At 47.4% G+C, this 22,686-nt stretch overlaps 1 protein-coding gene and 1 long non-coding RNA gene across 2 annotated transcripts; both read right to left on the bottom strand.

The window, feature by feature from the left end:
• Positions 1-1,402: 1,402 nt before the first annotated feature.
• On the bottom strand, positions 1,403-19,030 carry LOC116515540 (ras and Rab interactor 2-like). Its single transcript, XM_032227652.1, has 11 exons — positions 18,946-19,030; positions 17,466-17,604; positions 16,669-16,777; positions 12,735-12,807; positions 12,170-12,258; positions 11,051-11,380; positions 9,615-10,259; positions 5,598-5,912; positions 4,193-4,321; positions 3,332-3,492; positions 1,403-1,756 (listed from the first exon to the last, which is right to left on the bottom strand). The coding sequence occupies exons 1-11, from the start codon at positions 18,978-18,980 to the stop codon at positions 1,403-1,405; spliced, it is 2,379 nt and encodes a 792-aa protein (XP_032083543.1). The 5' UTR covers positions 18,981-19,030.
• A 42-nt stretch (positions 19,031-19,072) lies between these two features.
• LOC116515372 lies at positions 19,073-21,335 on the bottom strand. Its single transcript, XR_004256241.1, has 3 exons — positions 20,635-21,335; positions 19,826-20,014; positions 19,073-19,100 (listed from the first exon to the last, which is right to left on the bottom strand). It is a non-coding gene; the product is annotated as an uncharacterized LOC116515372 (long non-coding RNA).
• Between the last annotated feature and the right edge of the window lie 1,351 nt (positions 21,336-22,686).

Here is a 22,686-nt window from a genome sequence, read left to right as displayed (position 1 = left end):
CTCATCTGGGCATCTTTAAAAGATTGCAAAGGACTTAAATCAAAATACCAGGCCTGCATCAAATTTATAACCACGGTGGCGCAGTGGTTAGAGCGCAGTACTGCAGGCTTCTTCTGATGATCGCCGGCTGCCTGCAATTTGACAGTTTGAATCTCACACACCAGGCTCCAGGTTGACTCAGCCTTCCGAGGTGGGTCAAACGAGGACCCAGATTGTTGGTGGGAAATATGCTGACTCTGTAAACTGCTGAGAGAGGGGCTGTAAAATACTGCGAAGCGGTATATAAGTCCGTAAGGGCTAAGTGTTATTGCTATAGACATGGCTCCCATTCTCTTGAAGGATTAGGGAAGGAGGAAAACGACAGATCCCAAGGTCAGAAAAGGACATATTTTAAAAGGTGACATGTAAAATTAAACCAGTACGTTTCCAGAATCCACTTGATAAAGTCTGTCTTGGGTGGGCGAAAAAGTCTTCCAGAGAGCCCCAGGGAGCGTGTAGCGAAATGTACTCTGCTTCTACGATTGGAGGCACGGGGCCAACTCTGCAGAAGCTGATCAGGGTTGAGCAAAAGGGGAGAGAAGGAAGTTACGCCTGAAAGTTGGAGACCTTCACAGCCTGGAGCTGGTGATGCAGATTGCAATTTTCTCCCAGTTCTTCTGGACCGGTTCCTGTTAGGCTGGCTCCTCCCCTTTTGGGTGGGTGGGAACCAGGAGGAACAACTTTAACAATGGCCCATTCCTGTCCCGTTACTGGTTTTAGGGATGACGACAATCACTGCCAATGTGAGCACTTTTAGCACTTCGAGTTCCTCTGCTCAAGAGATTTCTTCTCTGTAGTCCTCATGTCAGCTGCCACTTCAGGCTCACCTTTTGCTATCACTCGGTGCCAGACTGCCATGAACTCTGGGAGCGGAGTGGGCGGGCGGGGTGGGTGGGTGGGCTGCATGGGAGTGGGGGAGGATTCAAGGAGAACAAAAAGTTGACTGCATTCTCCCCAGGTTTCAAGGTCAACCGGCTGGGGAATGGAATACAGCTGCGTATCAAAGTTACCGTTCTGGAAATACCTTCTTTGAATTTGATTGGATACTTGGGGGATGGTGGGGGTGTCAGCATGGGGAGGTATGTAAAGAAAGGAAAGTTAGATTTGGGGATTTTGGTGCGCGATTTTCAGTTCTGGCTTTGCAATGCTTGTAACTTCGCTTGACATCTAGTTAAACTCTACCTTTGTAAAAATATATATATATTAAGGAATGTTCTTTCTTAGAGACTCAAGCTGAGGGAGGTCTGACATTAAGCCAGTCGTAGTCTAATCTAATCCCTAGAAACGCAGCCTTTTCCTGGATTTGGGCCCACTTGGAAACTTCATCCAAGCTGGAGAAGACAAGGAAGGTGCGTGGCCATAATCAATCCCCATCCAACTGCTCCATCCCCACCTTTTCAAGAGGCTCGTTGGTCTCAGCCTCCTGAAGCAGGCCGGAACCAGAGACAGTCGGGGGGCTATTTTTGAGCTTGTAAACAAAATTGACACTGCTGCCTTCTCTTTGCAGAAGGTCTCCACGGATCTTCTGTGGGCAGCTGTCTTCTGTTAAGAGTTGAGCGGAGTTGTCCGATACCAAAAAGAGGCCGTAGGCGGCAGCGTCGGAGACGCCATACTTCACCGCACAGGCTGCGCAGACCAACGCCGTGGTCATGTCGGGAGGGACGGAGATGGTCTTCTGGTTGTTGAAGGGTTCGTGGAAGGAGACGTAGAAGATGTGCTGAAAAGAAGGAAGAGAACCAATGAACCGTGGAGATCGTAGCATCCCGACAAGGGGCTCAAACCCACCAGGAACCCAACAAGCTCTGGGGGGGGAAAGGGTTGCAGCCCGCCAATGGCCAGCAGAGCTGGAAGCAGAGTCGGACAGTGAGGAGGTCGGGGAGCAGCAGGGGCCAGTCCTGGAGGCTGGAGAAGGCTGGGATGAGGGCTCTATGTCAGAGGCAGAAATGGAGCCGAGGCCGTATGACAATTCTCAGCTGCCTTCGGAGCTAGACAGCAGTGAGGCAGAGGAACAGCTGGAGCCTGTTCCCAGTGTGCGCATGCGCAGAGCTGCCAGAAGAAAAGAACAGCTAAGAAATCAGGGCAGGCTTGGGAGAAAAGTTATAGGTGGGCAGTAAATGGTCTCCCCCCATAGGAAATAAAAGAGGAACGGAAAGGGGAGGGGGCTTTTGCAGGAAACAATTGGTTTGTTCGTTCATTCGTTTCAGGGGTGCGAAGATCTGTCTGTGAATCTCCGAGATTCTGTGCCCAGCCTTTCCTTGCACAACACCTCGTTTGGAAAATATTTCCGTGGCAGCTTTCCAAGATAGATAAGGTCTATAATCCTAAATACGCCTTTGAAAGACTGTTTGCCAGGCCTTTCCTAATGGGAATGAGAGGAATTCACATTCGTTTTAATAAAAGGGGTTTTGTCGGGATCAGGAATCTGCTTCGTGTTTTTTGGGGGGGAAGCCTAAGGCAGAACAGAAAAGTTAAAATGCCACGAATGGTGTAAAGAAAGAGAAGGAGAGCAGGAGACGGATGGACCCTGTCCCACTGGTGATCATAGAGCAGTGTTTCTCAACCTTGGAGACTTGAAGTCCTGTGGACTTCAACTCCCAGAATCCCCCAGCCAGCATAGCTGGCTGGGGAAATCTGGGAGTTGAAGTCCACAGGACTTAAAGTCACCAAGGTTGGGAAACACTGTCATAGAGGGAGGACATCTTTCTGCAGTGGTATCTCAGTACTCAACCGCTTCAAAACTCATCAAATCGGACAGAAAAATGTTGTCCCAGTACAGGAAGATCTCAACTCACAACAGTTCGCTTAGCGACTGTTCTGGGTTACGACTGCACTGAAAAAAAGGTAACTTAGGACGAGTGTTCACACTTAGAACCGTTGCCGCATCTCCATGGCCACATGACTGAAATTCAGATTTGCAACTGACTCATATTTATAATGGTTGCCGTGTCCTGAGGTCATGTGATCCCCTTTTGCGACCTTCTGATGAGCAAAGTCGTTGGGGAAGCCAGGTTGAGATGCTTTATTTGAGATGCTTTATTTATTTATTTTAAGGTTCACTTAACGACCGTATCACCAACTTAACAACTGCAATGTCTTAACAGCTGTTGCAAGTCGTAAAATGGGGCAAAATCCACTTAACGATTGTCTCATTTAGCAACAGAAATTTTCGATTCTGGGAATTGAAGTCCACATCTCTTAGAGTTGCCACGGTTGAGAAACGCTGATCTGGAAGAAAGTTTTGCCCTGCCTTTTCCACTTTAATGCTCTCTTTCCGCCTGCCTCCCACGCTCACCTGCACATTGCGGCGATGGTGGTGATGGATGGTGCGGCGTCGATGCCACTGATGGATGGAGTGCTGGGCCTCCATGCTGATCTGCCTGGTGAGGGTAAAAGGCGCTTGGAAGTTTTCGATGTGGTAGAGAGCCCCGAACCAGGTGGTGAGGTAGTAGCCAGCTAGAATGCAGGAGGAGGGGAAGGGAGGACAGGAGCACAGGAAAAAAATCTTGGAGTGACAGTTCAAAGGTTTCTGAGGGACCTTTTCCAAGTCCAAGCTAACCCCCCAGAGTCAAGTTAAGCCCCACAAGCCAACTTAAAGCCAGCCTTGTGAGTTTCTTGTTCTTCCCTCTCATCTATCAAGGTAACCACAGGGCACTTCGCTGTGCCACCGGGCACTTTGAAGAACCCCAAGGCTTCTAGTACAGAAAGTGCAATCTTTATTTTATTGTTCAATTTTAACCCATTTTTATTATTTTAAATAATTGAAGGGGCAATTGCCCTCCTATTTCCCCCCACAACAACCAACCTGTAGGTTTGGCTGAGGAACTGAGGGACTGGCCCAAAGTCACCCAGCCAGTTTTCGTACCATGGGAGAACTAGAACTGCCTCCTGGTGATTGGCCCAAAATTGCCCAGCCAGCTTTTCATGCCTAAGGCAGGACTAGAACTCCCTCTCTCCCGATGATCGGCCCAGCCGATTTTCAGCTTAAGGGCAGGACTAGAATTCACCGCCTCCTGGTGATCGACCAGGACTTTCATTCCACGTGTAGAGGAGCCTCTGAGTCTTAGCAAGACCTTCAGATGAATCTCCTAATGGCTGGTGGGAGGAAACTCTTCCTTGGGAGCAGACCCAGCTTGAACCCAGCAAACCACGTTACCTTCTCCCTGCATCTGACTGGGATCCATCAGCTCCATCATGTACTCCACATCCAACTGTACGGACACCACATCGCAGCGCACCAGCATGTAGATGAGGACGGGCAGGAAGTCATCGGCACCAAACGGCTCTTGCAAAAAACAGAAAGGAAAGGCGTATGATGGGAAGGCCCAGCAGACGCCTGAAGGCGCTCGGGGAGGAAGGAAAGAAGGGCCGAGGCTGCTTGGCAATATGTATATTTCTATTCATTAATTAAGTTTGCACCTTTATTACAGCTAGTCCCCGACTTAAAAGTTTTTTAGTGACCGTTCAAAGTTACGACGACAGTAAATATACGATGACATATAAATAAACTTCTACAATCTACAATCTAAAAAAAGCAACTTATAACCATTTTTCACACTTTCACGACCGTTGCAGCAACTCCAGGGTCACGTGACTTACATTCAGAATTCTTGGTGCCTGGCTCATGTTTATGACGGTTGCAGTGTCCAGGGGTCATGTGATCCCCTTTGGCGATCGAAGTCGTGGGGGAGGGGGGGAGCCAGATTCATTTCATTCAGAGGAGGCCCACAGACTAGGCCTCCTCCAAATTCCATCAGCCGGCCAGTGTCGACTGGCGACTACCCGGAGGAGAGCCTTCTCTGTGGCTGCTCCGACCCTCTGGAACGAACTCCCCGTGGAGATTTGTACCCTCACCACCCGCATAGCCCTTCCGCATAGCCCTTAAAACCTGTCTGTTCCGACAGGCCTGGGGCTAAAGACTTGCAGCCCCACTTCGAATGGTATGATTGTTGTGTTTTTTAACTGTGTATGGTCTTTATATTTTGTAACTTTGTTTGTTTCCCCCTCCCTTGAATTGTGAGACGCCCTGAGTCCCTTTCAGGGAAAAGGGCGGCATACAAATAAAGTAAATTCAAAAAATTCAATTCAAAAAATTCATTTAACAACCATGTTGCGAACTTAACAAGTAGAGCAACCCCTTAACACAGTGTTTTTCAACCTTTTTTGTGCAAAGGCACACTTTTTTCATGAAAAAAATCACGAGGCACACCACCATTAGAAAATGTTAAAAAAATTTAACTCTGTGCCTAGTTGACCATATATAGTGTTTTTCCCACGGCACACCTTACACTATGTCACGGCACACTAGTGTGCCGCGGCACAGTGGTTGAAAAACACTGCCTTAACAACTGTGGCAGGCCATGTTGTAATACCTGGCAAAGCTCACCTAGCGAGCGTCTCGCTTAGCAACAGAAATTCTGGGCTCAATTCGGGGTTGTACATTGAGGACTACCTATATTGTGACTTTCCCCTACTTTCTCCCCTTCCCCTCCAAATGTCTTCCATGATGACGGAAATCGACGTATCAGAACTGGAGAATAAGCCGCCCAGAAGTCTCCTACCTGCCTTCTCGCAATGGTGGTTCATGGCCTCGTAAAGCATCTTGCAGACCTTCAGCATCTGAGTCTCCTTCTTCTTGGGCGAGTAGGCCTGGTGCAGGAGACTCAGCTTGGCCTGGATACGCTCCAGGCAAGCCGCGTCGGGCACCCCGGCTGCCACGCCAAGCTCTTCCAAGCTTTGCTGGCTCAAGATCCGCTGATTCTCACGCAAACGGTTCAGAGACCCGTCCCGGGTGTGGAAGTCCAGCAACTGGGCATAAATCATCTCTCTCAGTGGCTTCAGGATGCATTTGTAGAGGGCATCTTCCATCACGGAACCTGTCCCCCCAAAAAAAGAACAACAGAATTGGAAGGGACCTTTGGAGATCTTCTAGTCCAACCCCCTACTCAAGCAGGAAACCCTATTCCACTTCAGACAAATAGCTGTTCGATCTCTTCTTAAACCTCCAGTGTTGGAGTGTCCACAACTTCTGGTGGCCAGTTGTTCCACTGATTTAATTGTCCTCACTGCCAGGAAAATTTCTCCTTAGTTCTAAGTTGCTTCTCTCCTTCATTAGTTTCCATCCGTTCTTGTCCTGCCTTCAGGTGCTTTGGAGGATAGGCTGACACCCCCTTTATGGCAGCCTCTCAAATATTGGAAGACTGCAGTCATGTCCCCCTAGTCCTTCTTTCAATGAATCTAGATATACCCAATTCCTGCAGCCGTTCTTCATATGTTTTAGCCTCCCAAGGTCAAGAGAATGACACTGGAACCAAGAGGTGGATCCTTAGGTCTTAAGGACTAGTAGTATCTCAGTAGTAACTAGTATCTCAGGCAGTGGATGCAATCCAGCTTCACTTCTTTAGCTCATATTGTCCAAGATGTAGCAACCTTTTGGCCTACAATAGCAATAGCAATAGCAATAGCAGTTAGATTTATATACCGCTTCATAGGGCTTTCAGCCCTCTCTAAGCGGTTTACAGAGTAATAGCAATAGCAATAGCAGTAGACTTATATACCGCTTCATAGGCCTTTCAGGCCTCTCTAAGCGGTTTACAGAGAGTCAGCATATTGCCCCCAACAACAATCCGGGTCCTCATTTTACCCACCTCGGAAGGATGGAAGGCTGAGTCAACCTTGAGCCGGTGAGATTTGAACCGCTGAACTGCAGAACTGCAGTCAGCTGAAGTAGCCTGCAGTGCTGCATTTAACCACTGCGCCACCTCGGCTACATGTAGCAGATGTTAACTGCTACAAAGGTAGCAGTTAACATCTCAGGAAGGTTGAGAGCAACAAAGTGGATAAGGCCACTTTGCATCTGTAGGTAGGACTAAAATTTCCAACATTTTGAGTAAGATGTTTTCCTTTTCCAATGTTGGTATATTTTATGTTCTTCACTGCCGTTCTTATATCCTTTCACCAACTACAGATTGCCCAGTTCTGCCTTGGTATAGTGTAGTCCATTATTTCTCAACCTTGTCGACTTTAGCTGGCTGGGGAATTCTGGGAGTTGAAGTCCATCCCTCTTAAAGTTGCCAAAGTTGAGAAACAAAGTTGAATTCTGGGAGCTGAAGTCCACCCCTCTTGCGTGTTAATTCGATTTGCAAACCACAGATTTTAGCTTGGGGCCAAGTGGGAACCCAAACACCGACGTGTCTTCAAGACATCGCCAGTCAAACCAATCGTGGCTTATGCAGAGATGCTCCATCGCCTATCAACCGGCCTCTTTTGAGCTGCAAGGGCCGAGACTGAACTTACAACCTCCTTTGTGCCACAACTGGGTTCAAGGGCTGCCGAGTTAAGAAAGCTTTCCCACCTTTGTCCAGTTACTTTGGAGGCTTACCAGAAGATCAACACATTTGGGTAAACATGACCTGAAAACCTTGTGGGAAACTAACACAGGACACCACCGGGGATTATCTGTCCTTAGAAAAAAGACCTTAAAGCTGGAATTTAATTTTCAGCCAAAGCTTCTTCCAAGTTTTGCACAAAAGGATGTGCAGGTGAGCTCAAAGGCTTCCCCCTTTTTTAATTATCTGTCGAAGGTAGCTCTCTTGGGTCCTTGGTTCTCTCTGAGCTGGGTCGTTTTCTTGCAGACATTTCATGACCCAACTAGGTAACGCGCTCTACTTGGGGCTGCCCCTGAAGAGTGTTCGGAGGCTACAATTGGTCCAGAATGCAGCCGCGCGAGCGATATCGGGTGTACCTAGGTACACCCATGTTACACCTATCCTCCGCGAGCTGCACTGGCTTCCCATCGGTCTCCGAATGCACTTCAAGGTGCTGGTCGTTACCTTTAAAGCCCTACATGGCTTAGGACCTGGATACCTACGGGACCGCCTCCTGCCACATACCTCCCAAAGACCCATAAGATCTCACAGGCTGGGCCTCCTCCGGGTTCCGTCGACCGGGCAATGCCGGTTGGCGACTACTCGGGGGAGGTCTTTCTCTGTAGCTGCTCCAGCCCTGTGGAATGATCTCCCCGCAGAGATCCGGACCCTTCCCACTCTCTCGGCCTTCCGTAAAGCCACTAAAACCTGGCTGTTCCGGCAGGCCTGGGGCTGTTGACCCCAAAATATGGTCCAGCCCCACTTGAAATGGAGTGCATGGTGTGTTTTTAAGTCTATCTTTTCTTTCCTCTTTTTCTTTTGATTTGTTTGTATTGTTAGCTGGAGTCCTACGGGATTGGGCGGCATACAAATGTTATTAAACTTCTAAACTTCTAAATGTCATCAGTGCTAGAAGGGCTTGCTGTCTATTTATATATTCAACTGGCTTGCTCTGTCAGCGTTGGTGGGTATGTCCTTGGTGGTTCCTTAATTGAGCTGTTCTTTACTCTTTGATTATTTGACTGCTTGTCTTCTGGCACTGATGATGTTCCCTAGTTGGGTCATGAAACACCGGCAAGAAAACCCCCAAGTTCAGAGAGCACCAAGGACCCCAGTTCAATCCTGAGCTACAAAGACTCTCTTCAGTGTTAGAAGGGAGTGGAGGAAGAGGAGGAGGGCTGTGGGGTCCTTGGGACTCTCTGAACCTGCTTGTTTCCTTACAGACGTTTCATTACCCAGCTAGGTAACACCATCAGTGCTAGTAGGGAGTGAGGTTTGGTCTTTTTTTTACTGTAGATGTTACCTAGCTGGGTAATTGCAAGGAAACCAGCAAGCTCTGAGAGACCGAAGGGCCCCTCATTTCAACCCTGAGCTACAAATAGTCTCTTTTATTGGTTTCTGGTTTTCCCCCCCATCCCTGTCACAAACCTCTCCCCCAACTGTCAAAGCCGCACACGGCGCTGCTTGCATCACAGCCCCGACCACAGACCAGGTTGATTTCCTAAGCTATCGACGTTCATATCAGCAGACACTGTCGTAAACCTGCCTTAGAGCCCAGAGTGGGAAACCACAGAAATATTTTCAGTTGTTCGGAGAAAGGGCAAGAGATATTTATGATCCATTTTCTGGGAAACAGACTTGAGGGGTGTCCTCCTTGGGAGTCACTGCAGACAGAGGAGACTCGCGAGCGAAACTTTGCTCTACCCAGAGATTATTTGTAGCTCAGGGTTGAACCCCCTGTAGAACAGGATTGGTTGAATCCGACACCGATGATGTTACTTAGTTTAGTAATGAAAGGTCTGCAAGGAAATCTCCAAGCTCAGAGGGCACCAAGGACCCCACAGTCCTCCTTCTCTTCCTCCTCCTCCTCTTCTCTGCAAGCCCCACTCTCTTCCAAAACTGGTGATGTTACCTAGTTGGGTCCTGAAACATCTGCAAGGAAACCACCAAGTTCAGAGAGCCCCAAGGGCCCCATATTCCCCCTACTTCTCCTCCACTTCACAAACCCTACTCCCTTCTAGCACCAAAGAGAACATCTGTAGCTCAGAGTCGAACTGTGGGGTCCTTGGTGCTCACAGGGCAGAAACAGTCCAATCCTGCCAGCTGTTACTTAGGCATCTCTGCTGTGCAGCCGTCACCGCTACCCAAAAGGAATAACCTTCGGACTCCTCCCCGCCCCCAAACCTCTCAGAAGACCCCCCCGTTCCATACCGAGATCCAGTTCCTCGGCGTCACCATATTCGCAGTAGGCGGCGCGCAGATCCGAACTTTCGACCAGGTAGCCCTTCAGGTTGCTGATCATAAGCCGTATCTCCTGCAGCATGTCGGTGCTGGTGGGATGCCAGGACCCGGCTCCTCGCTGGATGTGCTCCACAAAGTTCTGCACCAGGCCCCCCACGTCCGACGTGGGCTCCTGGACCAGCTCCTGGACCCGCTTGGCCACCCGGCGCTCGGGCGAGAGGAAGCCCGTCAAGGCACTGCTCATGGCCGAGAGACGGTGGAGCACCTTGTGGGTGAAGGTGACGGAGGAAGGGCGCCGCCTCTTCTGCGGTGAAGGGGTGGTAGGAGGGCCCTCGCCCTCGTCCTCCACGCTGCTGATGGAGAGCGAATCCAATTCCGGGATGAGAGGCAGCAACAAGGAGTCGTTCAACAACAAGGACTCAGAGCGGGCCTTTTTTAAGCAGGGAAAAGCCTCGGCCGAGATCCCTTCCACCCAGGAAACGCGGTGGGGAGCGCGGGTCTCCTTCTGGGACACGGTGGGAGACCACGGAGGCTGGGCCTCGGTTTCCGAACTCTCCCAGGATGGTGTGCAAGGAAGGAAATCCCCTTGCACAGAAGCTAAGCAGGGCGGAGGCTCTGCGGAGAAGAAAACGGCAAGTGGGCACATTAGCCAATATGCGTTATTCTGTCTACCGTCTAGAATGCATCTACTAATAGAAGGGAGTCTTTGTAGCTCGGGGTTGAACTGTGGGGGGCATTGGGGCTTTTCTTGCAGATGTTTCACGACCCAGCTAGGTAACACCATCAGTCCTAGTAAGGAGTTGGGGTTTGTGGAGTGGAGTGAAGGAGGACTGTGGGGTCCTCTGAGCTTGGGGGTTTTCTTGCAGACATTTCCTAACCCGCCTAGGCAGCATGCTCAATGCTAGAAGGGAGGGGAGTTTGTGGAGGGGAGGGGGAGGAGACTGTGGTGTCTTTAGCGCCCCCTGAGCTTGGGGGTTTTCTTGGAAATGTTTCATTAACCAAACTAGATCTCGTCATCAATGCCATTGCTAGCACTGATGATGTCGAGAGCCGAGGTGGCGCAGTGGTTAAATGCAGCACTGCAGGCTACTTCAGCTGACTGCAGTTCTGCAGTTCGGCTGTTCAAATCTCACCAGCTCAGGGTTGACTCAGCCTTCCATCCTTCCGAGGTGGGTAAAATGAGGACCCGGAGTGTTGTTATTGGGGGCGATATGCTGACTCTGTAAACCGCTTAGAGAGGGCTGAAAGCCCTATGAAGCGGTATATAAGTCTAACTGCTATTGCTATTGCTACGAAGATTCCTTTCTATTGGTAAACCATGCTCCTCGGGAGCAGGAGAACTGGGGGAGGGGGGGGCGCAAGACATTTATACCCATAACACCCCCCAGGAGCTGCCCGAGTCTTACCTTTCCCCGTCTTCTCTTTCTCTTCCAGAGATTTGAGATGTTCCACACTAACTGGGGCTTCTTGCCTGGCCGAGCCATTGGCGAACCGCTGGGACCCCCGCCTGCGTATCGAGTGGTAGAGGCCGGGGGCCAAGTCGAGCCATTCGATGTCGCTGTGCACAGAGAAGAAGAGGGGGTTCACGATGCACAGGGCGGGGTCCTCGGACGTCACGCGGATGGAGCAGGAGGGCTGCTTGGTTTTCAGCAGGTCCCCGTTGGGTTCCATGCAGCCGGCTTTTGCGTCGTCTGAGGCCGGGCCGTTGGTAGGTTTGAGAGGCATCGGCCAGAACGCTGAGGAGGGGGCAAAAACAGGAAATGGAGGAGAGGAACCTTTGGGGGGGGGGGGGGGGGAGAGGAGCTTCAAAACTGTTCCGTGACGTCAAATGTTTCACTGCCCAACTAAGCAGCATCTTCAGTGCACTGATGATGGTACCAAGTCAGGTAGTGAAACGTTTGCAAGCAAATAACCAAGTTCAGAGAGCCCCAGACATCTCCGCTCGTCCTCTGTCCTCCTCCTCCTCTTCTCAATAAATGACACTCCCTTCTAGCACTGATGATATTACTTAGTTGGGTAGTGAAACATCTGCAAGAAACAAGCAAGCTCACAGCGCCCCCACCCCAGTTCAAACCTGAGCTACAAAGATTCTTTTTTTCTTAATTAAAATTTTTTAATTTTTAATTTAAAACAAATACAACATCTTTCTTTACATGCTATAGAAAGTGTATCAGTTGGTTACAAATAGACTTTTGTGCATCTCTTCCACAGTCAACAAACATAATTCATGTTAACTCAAGCGTTTTAACTCAAATATTCATACATGTCACCATCATCATATATCCATTTTCATTTGACTATAATTGTTATTAAAAAATAATAATAAGATTCTTTTCTACTGGAAGTAAGTCTAGAGTGGAATTATTTCCGAATAAAACGAAACCTTCCACTTTCTCGATAACTGCATGCACTTGTTCGAATGAAAAACCATGTTGCAAAATTCCACAGAGTACAGATATTAAGTTACCCGGTTAGGCAAACTCTACCCAAATTCCAAAGCAGAATGTGGGGCGTATCTCACTCACTTGGGCTCAAGGTGGCAACTGCATCTAAATCAGCTCTGCCAGGAAAGTGAAAAGCATGCGGGATCCTGAGCAAGCAGGGCAGGATATCCCTGGAAGGACAAAAACGATACCCGTAATTGGCTCCTTGTAGGCCTTCCGTGCTACCTTTCCCCCCCCTTCATTTATTACTTAGTTATTTATTACATTTCTAGGCTGACCCTCTCCACTGCAAGGCAACTCTGGGTGGCTTACAAATTATAGAAACAAGTTAAAAAATAGTTAAAGGACTACAAGATTAAAATGTACCAAGAGTAAAAGTTTGTATCACGGAGGCTGTTTTAAAGTGGGTGCTCCTAGCAGATTCAGGGCATGTGGTCTGAGATATCTTTCCTACAAAGCCTGCCCAATCTCCTTTTAGGATTGAGAAGGTCTTCCTAGGAACTAAAATATTTGAGAAAGGGCAGATGCTAGGAGCCTGCCCTTTAATCTCAGAAATATCTGGATTAATTAAAGTCACATTCAGCACCCGTAAGTTCCTCCCAGCCCACTTCAACACCACCACCACCTCCTTCTTCCTGGTCCTTACCTGCTCACAAAGTGAAAGCCGAGCAGTTCCAAAAGGTTTCTGAAATACAGGTGAGAACCTTTGAGGTGAAGGGCTGCAGATGAGAGAGAGAAAAGAGAGAGAGAGAGAGAGAGAGAGAGAGAGAGAGAGAGAGAGAGAGAGAGAGAGAGGGAGGATTTGTTTAGTGACTATTGAAAGTTACAACAGCATCGGAAAAAAATGACTTTATCTATATGGTTACATAATCAAAATTCAAATGCTTGGCAACTGGCATGTACCTATGACTGCTTTTCAGACTTACGACCGTTGCAGCGTCCCCATGGTCTTGTGATCAAAATTCAGACGCTTGGTATAACTGACTCATATTTATGACGGTCACAGCATCCTGGGGTCACGTGATCCCCTTCTGGGACCTTCCGACACACAACATCAATGGGGAAGCCAGATTCACTTAACACCATATGACTAACTTAACAACTGCAGTGATTCACTTAAGGATGACGGCAAGAAATTCATACGACGGGGCAAAATTCATTCCACGGCTGTGTCGCTTAGCCACGGAAATTTTGGGCTGAACTGGGGGTCGTAAGTCAAGACTACCTGTAGATGATTGCCATGTGGGGGAGAGGAGGAAGCGTCGTCCTCGGCCAGTGCTTACTAGTTAAGCACATGCTTTATTATCAGAACAATTTCTTCCCACTTTTTTCACAATTTCCAACTGAAAGCAAAGTGGAAAAAAGAAAAAAAAAAGAGTTTGGAAATTAATGACTAGCCCGATGCCCCAATAACCTGACTCAACGGTTCCCTCGGCGGATTGGGACATATCCGTACTTCACAAGAGAACATCTGAAGGGCAGGAGGAAGTCTGAAATTCAACTACTGGCACTTCTGGGCTGAAAAAAGATCTCAAGGGCCAGGAGCATCTCAGGAAGAAGGAGGAATCAATCAGCAGGAAAAAAAAATGTACTGAACCAAGTGGGATGGATGGGCCGGGTCAGGAGGAGACGCAGCCTGGAATTAAGGGGAAATTTCCAGACAGTGAGAATGATGAGTCGATGGGAGAGCTTTTCTTCAGAAGTTGTGAGTGTTTCATCACTAGAAGTTTTCAAGAAAAGATGGCACAACCATTTGTCTGGGATGAAATAAGGGACTCCAGCCTTGGGCAAGGGATTGGACGAGAAGACCTCCAAGGCCCCTTCTGTGGTTCTGTGTATGTTCTCTATGTCCTTCCTTCCTTTATCCAGCAAGGATAAAGATCCCGAATTTTGTTTTTCAAAAGATCTCTGGCTCTAATATTAGAGAAGGGGAAACCATAGGCCATCCTCGACTTATGACCTCAACTGAGCCCAAAATTTCTGTCGCTAAGCCAGACATTTGTTGAGTGTCTTTTGCCCCATTTACGACCTTTCTTGCCACCCTTGTTAGTGAATCACTGCAAATTGTTAAGTCAGTGACACAGTTGTTAGGTGACGCTGGTATCCCCGGGTTGATTTGGCTTGTCAGAAGGTCACCAAAGGATGCTCCACAACCCCAGGGCACTTCATGGTCATAAATGAGACTGTCTGAATTTTAATCACGTGATTGTGAGAATGCTACACACTTATTAAGTGTGAAAAAAGATCAGGTCGCTTTTAGTGCTGTTGTAACTTGAATGGTTGCTAAATGAACCACCTGTATTTAGGGAAGGGGAACTAGCCTCCTTATGCAATTTATTTTGTATACCTCCATCCTGCCCCCTCTCCTTCGCCTCCTTTAAAGACTACGAAGCCCTTAACATTGCAACCTTTCCTCACAAGGAAGCCACGCCAGCCCCTTCTCAGTTGCCCCTTCTCCGAATCTTTCCTAGCTCTGCTGTTGTGTATCCTTTTTGAGATACGGCAAGTAGAGTTGTAAACGCAGCCGCCTCCTCACAGGGTTGTTGTTGTGGGAACAAGGAGGAAGAAGAGGGGTTGGGATATGCTGGCCGCCTTGAATTATTTGTAAAAACGTACAGAAGCCGGGATGCACACAAACAAATATGGCTATAGCTTAAAGAAACAAATTTGAGATAAATTAACGCTGGAATAATTAGCGGCATTTTGAAAAATGCAAGAAAACCAGGTGCCCAAAGATAGAGAGTTGCCCCCTTGGCATCAGGAGCCGAGGTGGCGCAGTGGTTAAATGCAGCACTGCAGGCTACTTCAGCTGATTGCAGTTCAGCAATTCGGCTGTTCAAATCCCACTAGGCTCAGGGTTGACTCAGCCTTCCATCCTTCCGAGGTGGGTGAAATGAGGACCCGGATTGTTGTTGGGGGCGATATGCTGACTCTGTAAACCGCTTAGAGAGGGCTGAAAGCCCTATGAAGCGGTATATAAGTCTAACTATTGCTATTGCTATCACTCCGGCCCCTGGGTTTTCCAAGTCTCAGGTAATTCTGCAAGAAAAAAACTGGAAGCTATACCAATTCTTCCCAGTTATTATGCAGAACAGAGGTATCCAATCTTGGCAACTTTGAAGGCGTGTGGACTTCCACTCTCCAACGTCCCAGAATTGAAGTCCACAAGTCTTCGAAGTTACCAAGATTGGAGGGAGGGAGAGAGAGAGAGAGACCATCCGTTTACATCGCTCCGTTTTGCCTAGAAGCAAGGTAGGATTAAAAACACCTATTTAACACAAGGAAGCATTCCTCACCTGTTCAGAGACTGGGAAGACCAAATTCAAGGGAAGCAAGATGAGAAAAGAGCAAGAGCCAGGAAAAAGACAGAACTAACGGGCCGGTCTCTCGGTCAAGAATTGAAGGAGGTTGCCTGTTAAACAGGGCGAGCGTGCAGCCTGCGACTACTGGTCCCTTCTGCGCTTCTCCAAACAACTTCCTCTTTTAAGTAGAAGGAAATGAGGTTTGAAATTCCCCAGAGAGACACGATGAGTGTTGAGGTACAGCAACTGGTTGATGCAAGGAAGTGAGGAACGGTTGCCTGGACATTTCCTATTTCCCACACTCCTGGTTCTCATCATGAGATCGAGCAAGGGAGGTGGAATTTTGGGGGGGCTGCCAGAGGAGGGAGAACGCTCCCGGTTTCTCCTCTACGTGTATAGCTCTACAACCTCGAAAGCTTAAGACATTCATTCATGCAGCCTCCTCGTGGGAAAGAGAAGCAAACACCTTTCCGTCATAAATGTGAAAGACTGTGGGGTCCTTGGTGCTTTCTGAGCCTGGTGTTGTTGCAGACCTTTCATTGCCAAACTAGGGAACATCATCAGTGTTGTGACATCACTTAATTTGGTAAACGTCGGCACCCACCTCAGGAAGCACCAAGGAGCCCCCAGTTTAACCCCGAGCTGAAAACATTCTCTTCCAACCCAAATGTGTTTTTTTTCAGGAGGCAATTGGACTTCCTTATTTTTTTCCTTTTGAAGTGGTTTTGCTTCTCATCCAAGAAGCTTCTTTGGCTCTGACAGGATGGTGGGGAAGGGAAGGATTGATGCTCCTTGCAGACAGCTGGTCATTTGCATCCGTTTAGAGCAATGTTTCTCAACCTTGGCGACTTTAAGTCCTGTGGACTTCAACTCCCAGAATCCCTGGGAGTTGAAGTCCACAGGACTTAAAGTCGCCAAGGTTGAGAAACACTGGTTTAGAGAGTCCCTGGAGGCGCTTGGAGGTTTCTCTGTGTCCTCAGGGTCACCTGAGTCATGCAAATGATTCCTGTACTCTGCAATTTTGTTTCGAAAGGTCTTCAGAGGAAAAAAAACAAGGAAGTCCAGTTGCCTCCTGAAAAAGCACCTTTGGGACAACCCTGACCTGGAGGACGTAGAATCCCCATAGACTTTTAATTCTCTTCTAATGTTAAGACCATCTGAAGGTATTTTAAGCACCGGTTTGAAAATACCGCTTAAGGTTGGATTGTTCCATGACATTGCCAGGTGTCCCCCGTTTACCTCCCAGGGACAGAAAGCTCCAGTACCAAACCAACTCACCTGGATTGTCTTCAAGAAGGAAAAGGTCAACAACCTTATTGTCACTTTCGGGTAACCGGAGGAAGAGGGTCTTGGCATCGTCCTTCCCATTTCTAGCAACGATGAATGCCTGAAAGTGGTGAAAAACGGAGACGCTGGAAAATCACACCCCAAAGCAAAACCATCGCCACCCTCCTAAACACCCACTTCTCTCACCCTTCCGATAGGGTTTTATTTTGTGTAAGCATTTTTTAATTGAATTGTAGCGTGTTGTAAAATACAAAACACAGAAGTAAATAGAAGAGCAGTGAGGGGGAAGAGGAGAAAGGGGGAAGAAAAGTGAGGAAAGATAGCAGAGGCTGAGAAAAAGAAGGATTAACTTCCGACTCTCTCGGTTACAGTGAAATAAGGCATTAACATCAAATCACAACTTTTTGCTTTTCCACAATAGTATAATAAACGAGCCATTTCTATAAAGAACCCTTTTGGTAGGATTTATAATTACGAAACTTCGATGCAACCCATCTCCCTGTGACAGCCACTCTGGGAGGCTTACAGTAGAATCAGAAAGTAATAAGTGATTAAAATTGAGAGGATAAACAGGGAACTAAAAAACAAAAGAAAGGGTGGCATGTTATCTTCTCTATACTCTGCCTGCTACCCAGGCCTAGGGTGCCCCCTATCAGGGTGCGAGGCCAGCCAGCAGAACCAGGTTTAAGGCTCTTCTCCAATGGATCCAATTGATGTGGATATCCATTTTGCAGGAAAGAAATCCTGGGCAAACATTTTAGTCCTTCTAAAAAGGGTTAGTTAGTCACCCCTGGTTGGCGCGACGAGAGCAGCCTCTTGACTTGCTCCAGCTGGACATCCAGAAGCTCCCAAACGTCCCTCGTGGCCGAGAGCCTCTTCAGTAGTGGGATGCGACTGCTGGGTTTTTGCCCCGCTGTTTCCTGCGACCTACAGAGGAGGAGACGCAAACGAAAGAGGCCAAATGGATTTTGCGCTGCAAAAAAAACCCTTCCAGTCTTGTGTGCCAATGTTTAATATAATATACGGAGTAGAAAGGACAGCATATAATTCAATAAATAAATAAACACATTTTGACCACGAGGTGGGATTCACACGAGGTCCCAAGTCTTAGCATGGGTTGGTTTTATTAAAGCTCCTGCCATTGCAAAAGCAGAGTTCATTGCTCCGCTGGTTGTGTGAGCCAGCCAGCTGTTCTTTATTCAACGAAACAGGAGAATGGAATCAAAGAGCTGGAAGGGACCTTGGAGGTCTACTAGTCCAACCCCTTGCTCAGGCAGGAAACCCTATACTGTTTCAGACAAACGGTTGTAAACAAACCACAATTATTTTATCATTTTTTATTTTATTATTTTTATTTCTTCTATATTGTGTTTTTTATGTCCTGTAAGCCCCTGTGAGTGAATAGGCGGCAATATAAATCTTCCAAATAAATAAATCAATGCAATGCAGCAAAGGAAGTCAACCCAATATGCGATTTGGCATTTTCCTGGGATAGACAAATGGCTTTCGGCAGGACTGCCCAGCCGCCCATGGGTGGAGAGTCCAGCCAAAATTTACTCCTGCACTGAGATCAGAGCAGTTGTTCAGCCAATCAGCTGTTAGGCACTACACAACGTCGAACATCGTAGGTCTAGAAGTGGCACAAGAGCCTCCTTGGATGTCCTGCCATGTTTCTCAACTTCGGCATTGTATGGACTTCAACTCCCAGCATTCTCCCTTACTTGAGAGACCGCCTGCTGCCAATTACCTCCCACAGACCCATCAGATATCACAGGGTTGGCCTCCTCCGGGTTCCATCTACCAGCCAAATGCCATCTGGCTACTACCTGGGGGAGGGCCTTCTCTGTGGCAGCTCCGGCCCTTTGGAATGAACTCCCCGCAGGGATTCGGACCCTCACCTCTCTCCAGGCCTTCCGAAAAGCCGTCAAACCTGGCTTTGCCGGCAGGCCTGGGGGTGATGAGTTCCCTCCCCTCTCGACTTGTATGGTTGTGCGACTGTTGCTTATTTTTACTATTTGTATTCGTTTTTATGTTTCCCCTTTTCCCCTTTTGAATTGTTCGCCGCCCTGAGTCCTCCCGGAGAAGGGCGGCATATAAATAATAAAATTCCAATTCCAATTCCAATTATCTCCTCCTAGGAATTCTGGGAGTTGAAATGCACACATCTCAAAAAGTTGTTGAGATTCGGATTAGATGCTCTTTCACATAACCAACTGGGCAAACAGGCATTCCTCTTTCTCGACCCAGACACGCAGACCCTCTCCTTACCGAGACCCTGGTCCCCTTGTGCTCCTTGCTGGCATCAACCATGATCTCCGTCATTGCTCATTCCACGAGACTCCAGTTAATCCCTAAGCCCTCTTCTCCAGATCAAACTTTCCAAACTGTTTTTCTTGTGGGTGGGTGGGTCTCTGAATGTTCTCCTGGAGAAACAGAAGACGTCGGACAAATGAATCTGAGCCCCAGGTGGAGAAATGATAGCAGGAGCAAAGACGTGTCCGTGACCCAGGTAGACTAAACAGTGTCCTTAGGAAGGCGTGACTTATTTGGGAGATGGACAGATGTATGCACAGGACAAGTAATAAATAATTTTGCTATCGTGGGATTCAGTAATATTTGCTACCCCCGGAAAGGAGCCAGTTCTCCTCAATCCGTCTGGTGTGACTGAAGAAGTCTACTGATCAAAGTTCCGGCAGTGATGGCATGGCAGAGCGGTGCAAAGGAACTGAGGCTCCGTTCCTATTGCCCTGGAGGGATTGAAATTGGAGGTCTTTGGTGCTCTCTGAGCTTGTAAATGTTTCATTACCCAATGTGGGGGGGGAGGGGGAGGGGAGGAAGGGACGACAACTGTGGGGTCCTTGGTGCTGTCTGAGCTTAGTTGTTTCCTTGCAGATGTTTCATGTTCCAACGCGGCAACCTCAGTGGGTTCTGTTACTAGTTTGGTAATGAAATGAATCAACCAAGTTCAGAGAGCACAAGGACCTTTAATCCTATTTGAAACCACCAATGTATTCGTCAGTAAGTATTAACCATAAACATTATAATGGATAATAGATGCTTCCTGGCCTCCTTCCACAGGGAATTAACCCCATAAGCTCAACACTCTTGAAAGCTCCCACGTTCAGGGAAGAAATAACGTTTAACATACCTACAGCTAAATTAAAAACGTGCAGCGTCGAGGGGAAGGTGCTTCAGGAGAAAGTTTCCCCTTCCAAACGGCCTCTTCCTTTTCAATCCCTGCCCTAGTACAGTTCACCCCAGAGCCGGCTGCAAGGGAGACTTGAGCCCACGTGCTTCTATCAGCAGGCAAAATGGCGGACAGAGTCGATGCTTAGCTCTGAAAGGAAGACAAACATTTTGCTTGAAAAAAAAAAACAGCGTTCGTCAAAACACTGAATGCATCTATCCTGTCACGCCAAAGGCCGTTTCTGGCCTTCCTCCCACTCACACGCAAAGTTCCGGGTGCTTTCAAATATCTGCATCAATATATATATATATATATATATTTATACCGCACGATCGCTTCCAACAAACAAGCCGATGCCACCAAAACACTCAGCAGCAGGCAATAAATCCAAGAAGGGAGAATATTTTTGTAGCTCAGGGTTGACGGGAGGTGTCCTTGGGGCTCTCTGAGCTTGGTTGTTTTCTTGCAGATGTTTCATTCCCCTAACTAGGTAACATCATCAACGCGGGTTCCTAGTTTGGATAACGAAACATCTGCAAGAAAACAAGCAAGCTCAGAGAACACCAAGGACCCCCCCCCCCCGATAATTCCAGCGTTCCTTCCCCAGAAATAGGTAAGGAAATTTTGGTTAACCTCCCTCCCTGAGGCTTGTAGGGATGGGTAAATCTTTTCTCCTCCAACCCTGCCTGGACCTTCCTGTTCAGAAATAAAACCTGCTCCAAAGGCCCCCATGTTTCCCTGATCCCGTCAACAGTTAAAGACGATCTTACCTTGCGATGGGCGTGCAAGAAGGTGAAACCGCCAGCTATGAAATCTTTGGCTCCAGCTGCCACTCATGGATCAGCCGAAGGGGAGTGAAGAAAGGCAGGACCGACGCACTAGGACAGGGCCGACAGTTTCAGGAGACAAAGGCAGGGATGTGGTTTGACAGCTCCGCCGACTGCCTTCACATGCTCCTGGGGCCTCCTCCGTTTCACTTCAAAGGAAGGCAGCTAAAGAGAAAACAAAAGTTTGGCGGAGAAGCATTCGTTAGAAAAACATTTTTTAAGAAAAAAAAAATAAGCCTCATTTAATCCAGGTTCCACTTGCTCCGAGAAGCTCACGAATGAACACACCACTTACGCTTCTCAGCAACAACCTCCGGTACTAGAGGTAATACGATCCCGTCATGCTTAGTACATGTCAAAAGCTTTCCCCTTCTTGAATTTAAGATATATATTTTTTTCAAAGCCTTCCAGGAGAATCATCCATAACCTTCACTCGTGCATTAACAGGTCCGTGATGCACCAAGAAAGAGAATTCTGGAAGAAAACATCATTGCTGGGTGAAGCCAGAAGGCAAGAGGGAAAATTAGTTTGGACAGACACTCAAGGTAAAACTGAGAGGGCCGATGGAGCTGTTAAGGAGCCAAGGTGGCGCAGTGGTTAAATGCAGCACTGCAGGCTGACTGCTAGATCAGCAGTTCAGCGGTTCAAATCTCACCGGCTCAGGGTTGACTCAGCCTTCCATCCTTCCGAGGTGGGTAAAATGAGGACCCAGATTGTTGTTGGGGGCAATATGCTGACTCTCTGTAAACCGCTTAGAGAGGCCTGAAAGGCCTATGAAGCGGTATATAAGTCTACTGTTATTATATATTATTAAGGAGGCTCAGGCAGGTAGAGAACTTAAGAGCAGTCTTAAGCCAGTCTCAAAAACTTTGTATAGGCCTGCTGACTGGGGAATTATGGGAACTGAAGTCCACACATCTGAAAGAAACACGGACTTAGTGAAAGATATTAATAGCACAAGGCTATTAGCCCAAAAGCTGGTTATGTTTCTGAAGTGAAAAGTACCCTAAACAGTAATTTCCTCTTTTCTTTTCTTTTTTTTTTCAAATGTTTAGCCTGACTATTTCTAGAGATCTTAGCAACTTGTATAACTTTTAGGAGCAGTTAAGTTGAAGTAAGAAAAGGGTTGACTAACTATGGACTGTGAATGATTTTGCAAATTCCTCTATAAACCCTTTAAAAAAAGTATATAACATGTAAGCACTAGCACATAAAACTAAAAGTATTCTCTTTATAGGTGAAGCCCTTACTTATGCTAGAGCAAGGGTCTCCAACCTTGGCAACTTTAAGCCTGATGGACTTCAACTCCCAGAATTGCTGGCTGGGGAATTCTGGGAGTTGAAGTCCACCAGGATTAAAGTTGCCAAGGTCTGGGACCCCTGTGCTAGAGCATTTAAGAGTTGCTTTTATCATAGAATACTTTTCCAGTACCTCTATCTGAAAAATACATTTATTTTAATTGTAGCAATAAAAAAGACTTGCAATAGATGGCAGGGAACTATCAGCTAGTGCCCAAAGCTATTTAGCTGTAACCTATGACCCCCCCACAGAAAACTGATGGAAAAGTTAATAGCTGCCTCTCAGTACAGCAATCAAGAGAACTGAGTAAGGATTGCATCCATATTAAACTTTGTAAAAGCTACTTTCACTGTGCCCACGAGAGGGCACCAACGCTCCAACCCCTGAAATACCACCTGTTTTGCTAATCTGGATCACTACAAGACAGGTAAGTGTTAACTACACCAATTACACCCAATCTTTTTCAAACAAACACAGGAACGCAAATGAAAACAACAACAACATATTATCTTGTGGTATCAAGCTGATTATATTTAATTGTCTCTGATGACAGCTTTATGTAAATCATGGAAACAAAAGCATCACAGGGAGTTTAAAACTGCTACTTTGCATAAATCAACAGTTTAATCAAATATTTCAAACTATGCTTCTCTGAAAGTGCCTTCATTGGTTAGATCAAGGAAACAAAGAAAGAAG

The sequence above is a fragment of the Thamnophis elegans genome, chromosome 12, assembly GCF_009769535.1.
Source record: "Thamnophis elegans isolate rThaEle1 chromosome 12, rThaEle1.pri, whole genome shotgun sequence".
NCBI lineage: Eukaryota > Metazoa > Chordata > Lepidosauria > Squamata > Colubridae > Thamnophis > Thamnophis elegans.
The sequence above is the reverse complement of the archived record's forward strand: the minus strand, read 5'-3'. Positions and strand labels throughout refer to the sequence as shown.

Bases quoted from the DNA above. Each gene is read 5' to 3' on its own strand.
- LOC116515540 (XM_032227652.1), bottom strand. From the start codon at position 18,980: ATGCCAGCAAGGAGCACAAGGGGACCAGGGTCTCG. The intron at 5,913-9,614 runs GTATGGAACGGG...TTGGGGGGACAG, and splicing joins CGCCGAGGAACTGGATCTCG to GTTCCGTGATGGAAGATGCC. The intron at 3,493-4,192 runs GTAACGTGGTTT...CCTGCATTCTAG, and splicing joins CAGTCAGATGCAGGGAGAAG to CTGGCTACTACCTCACCACC.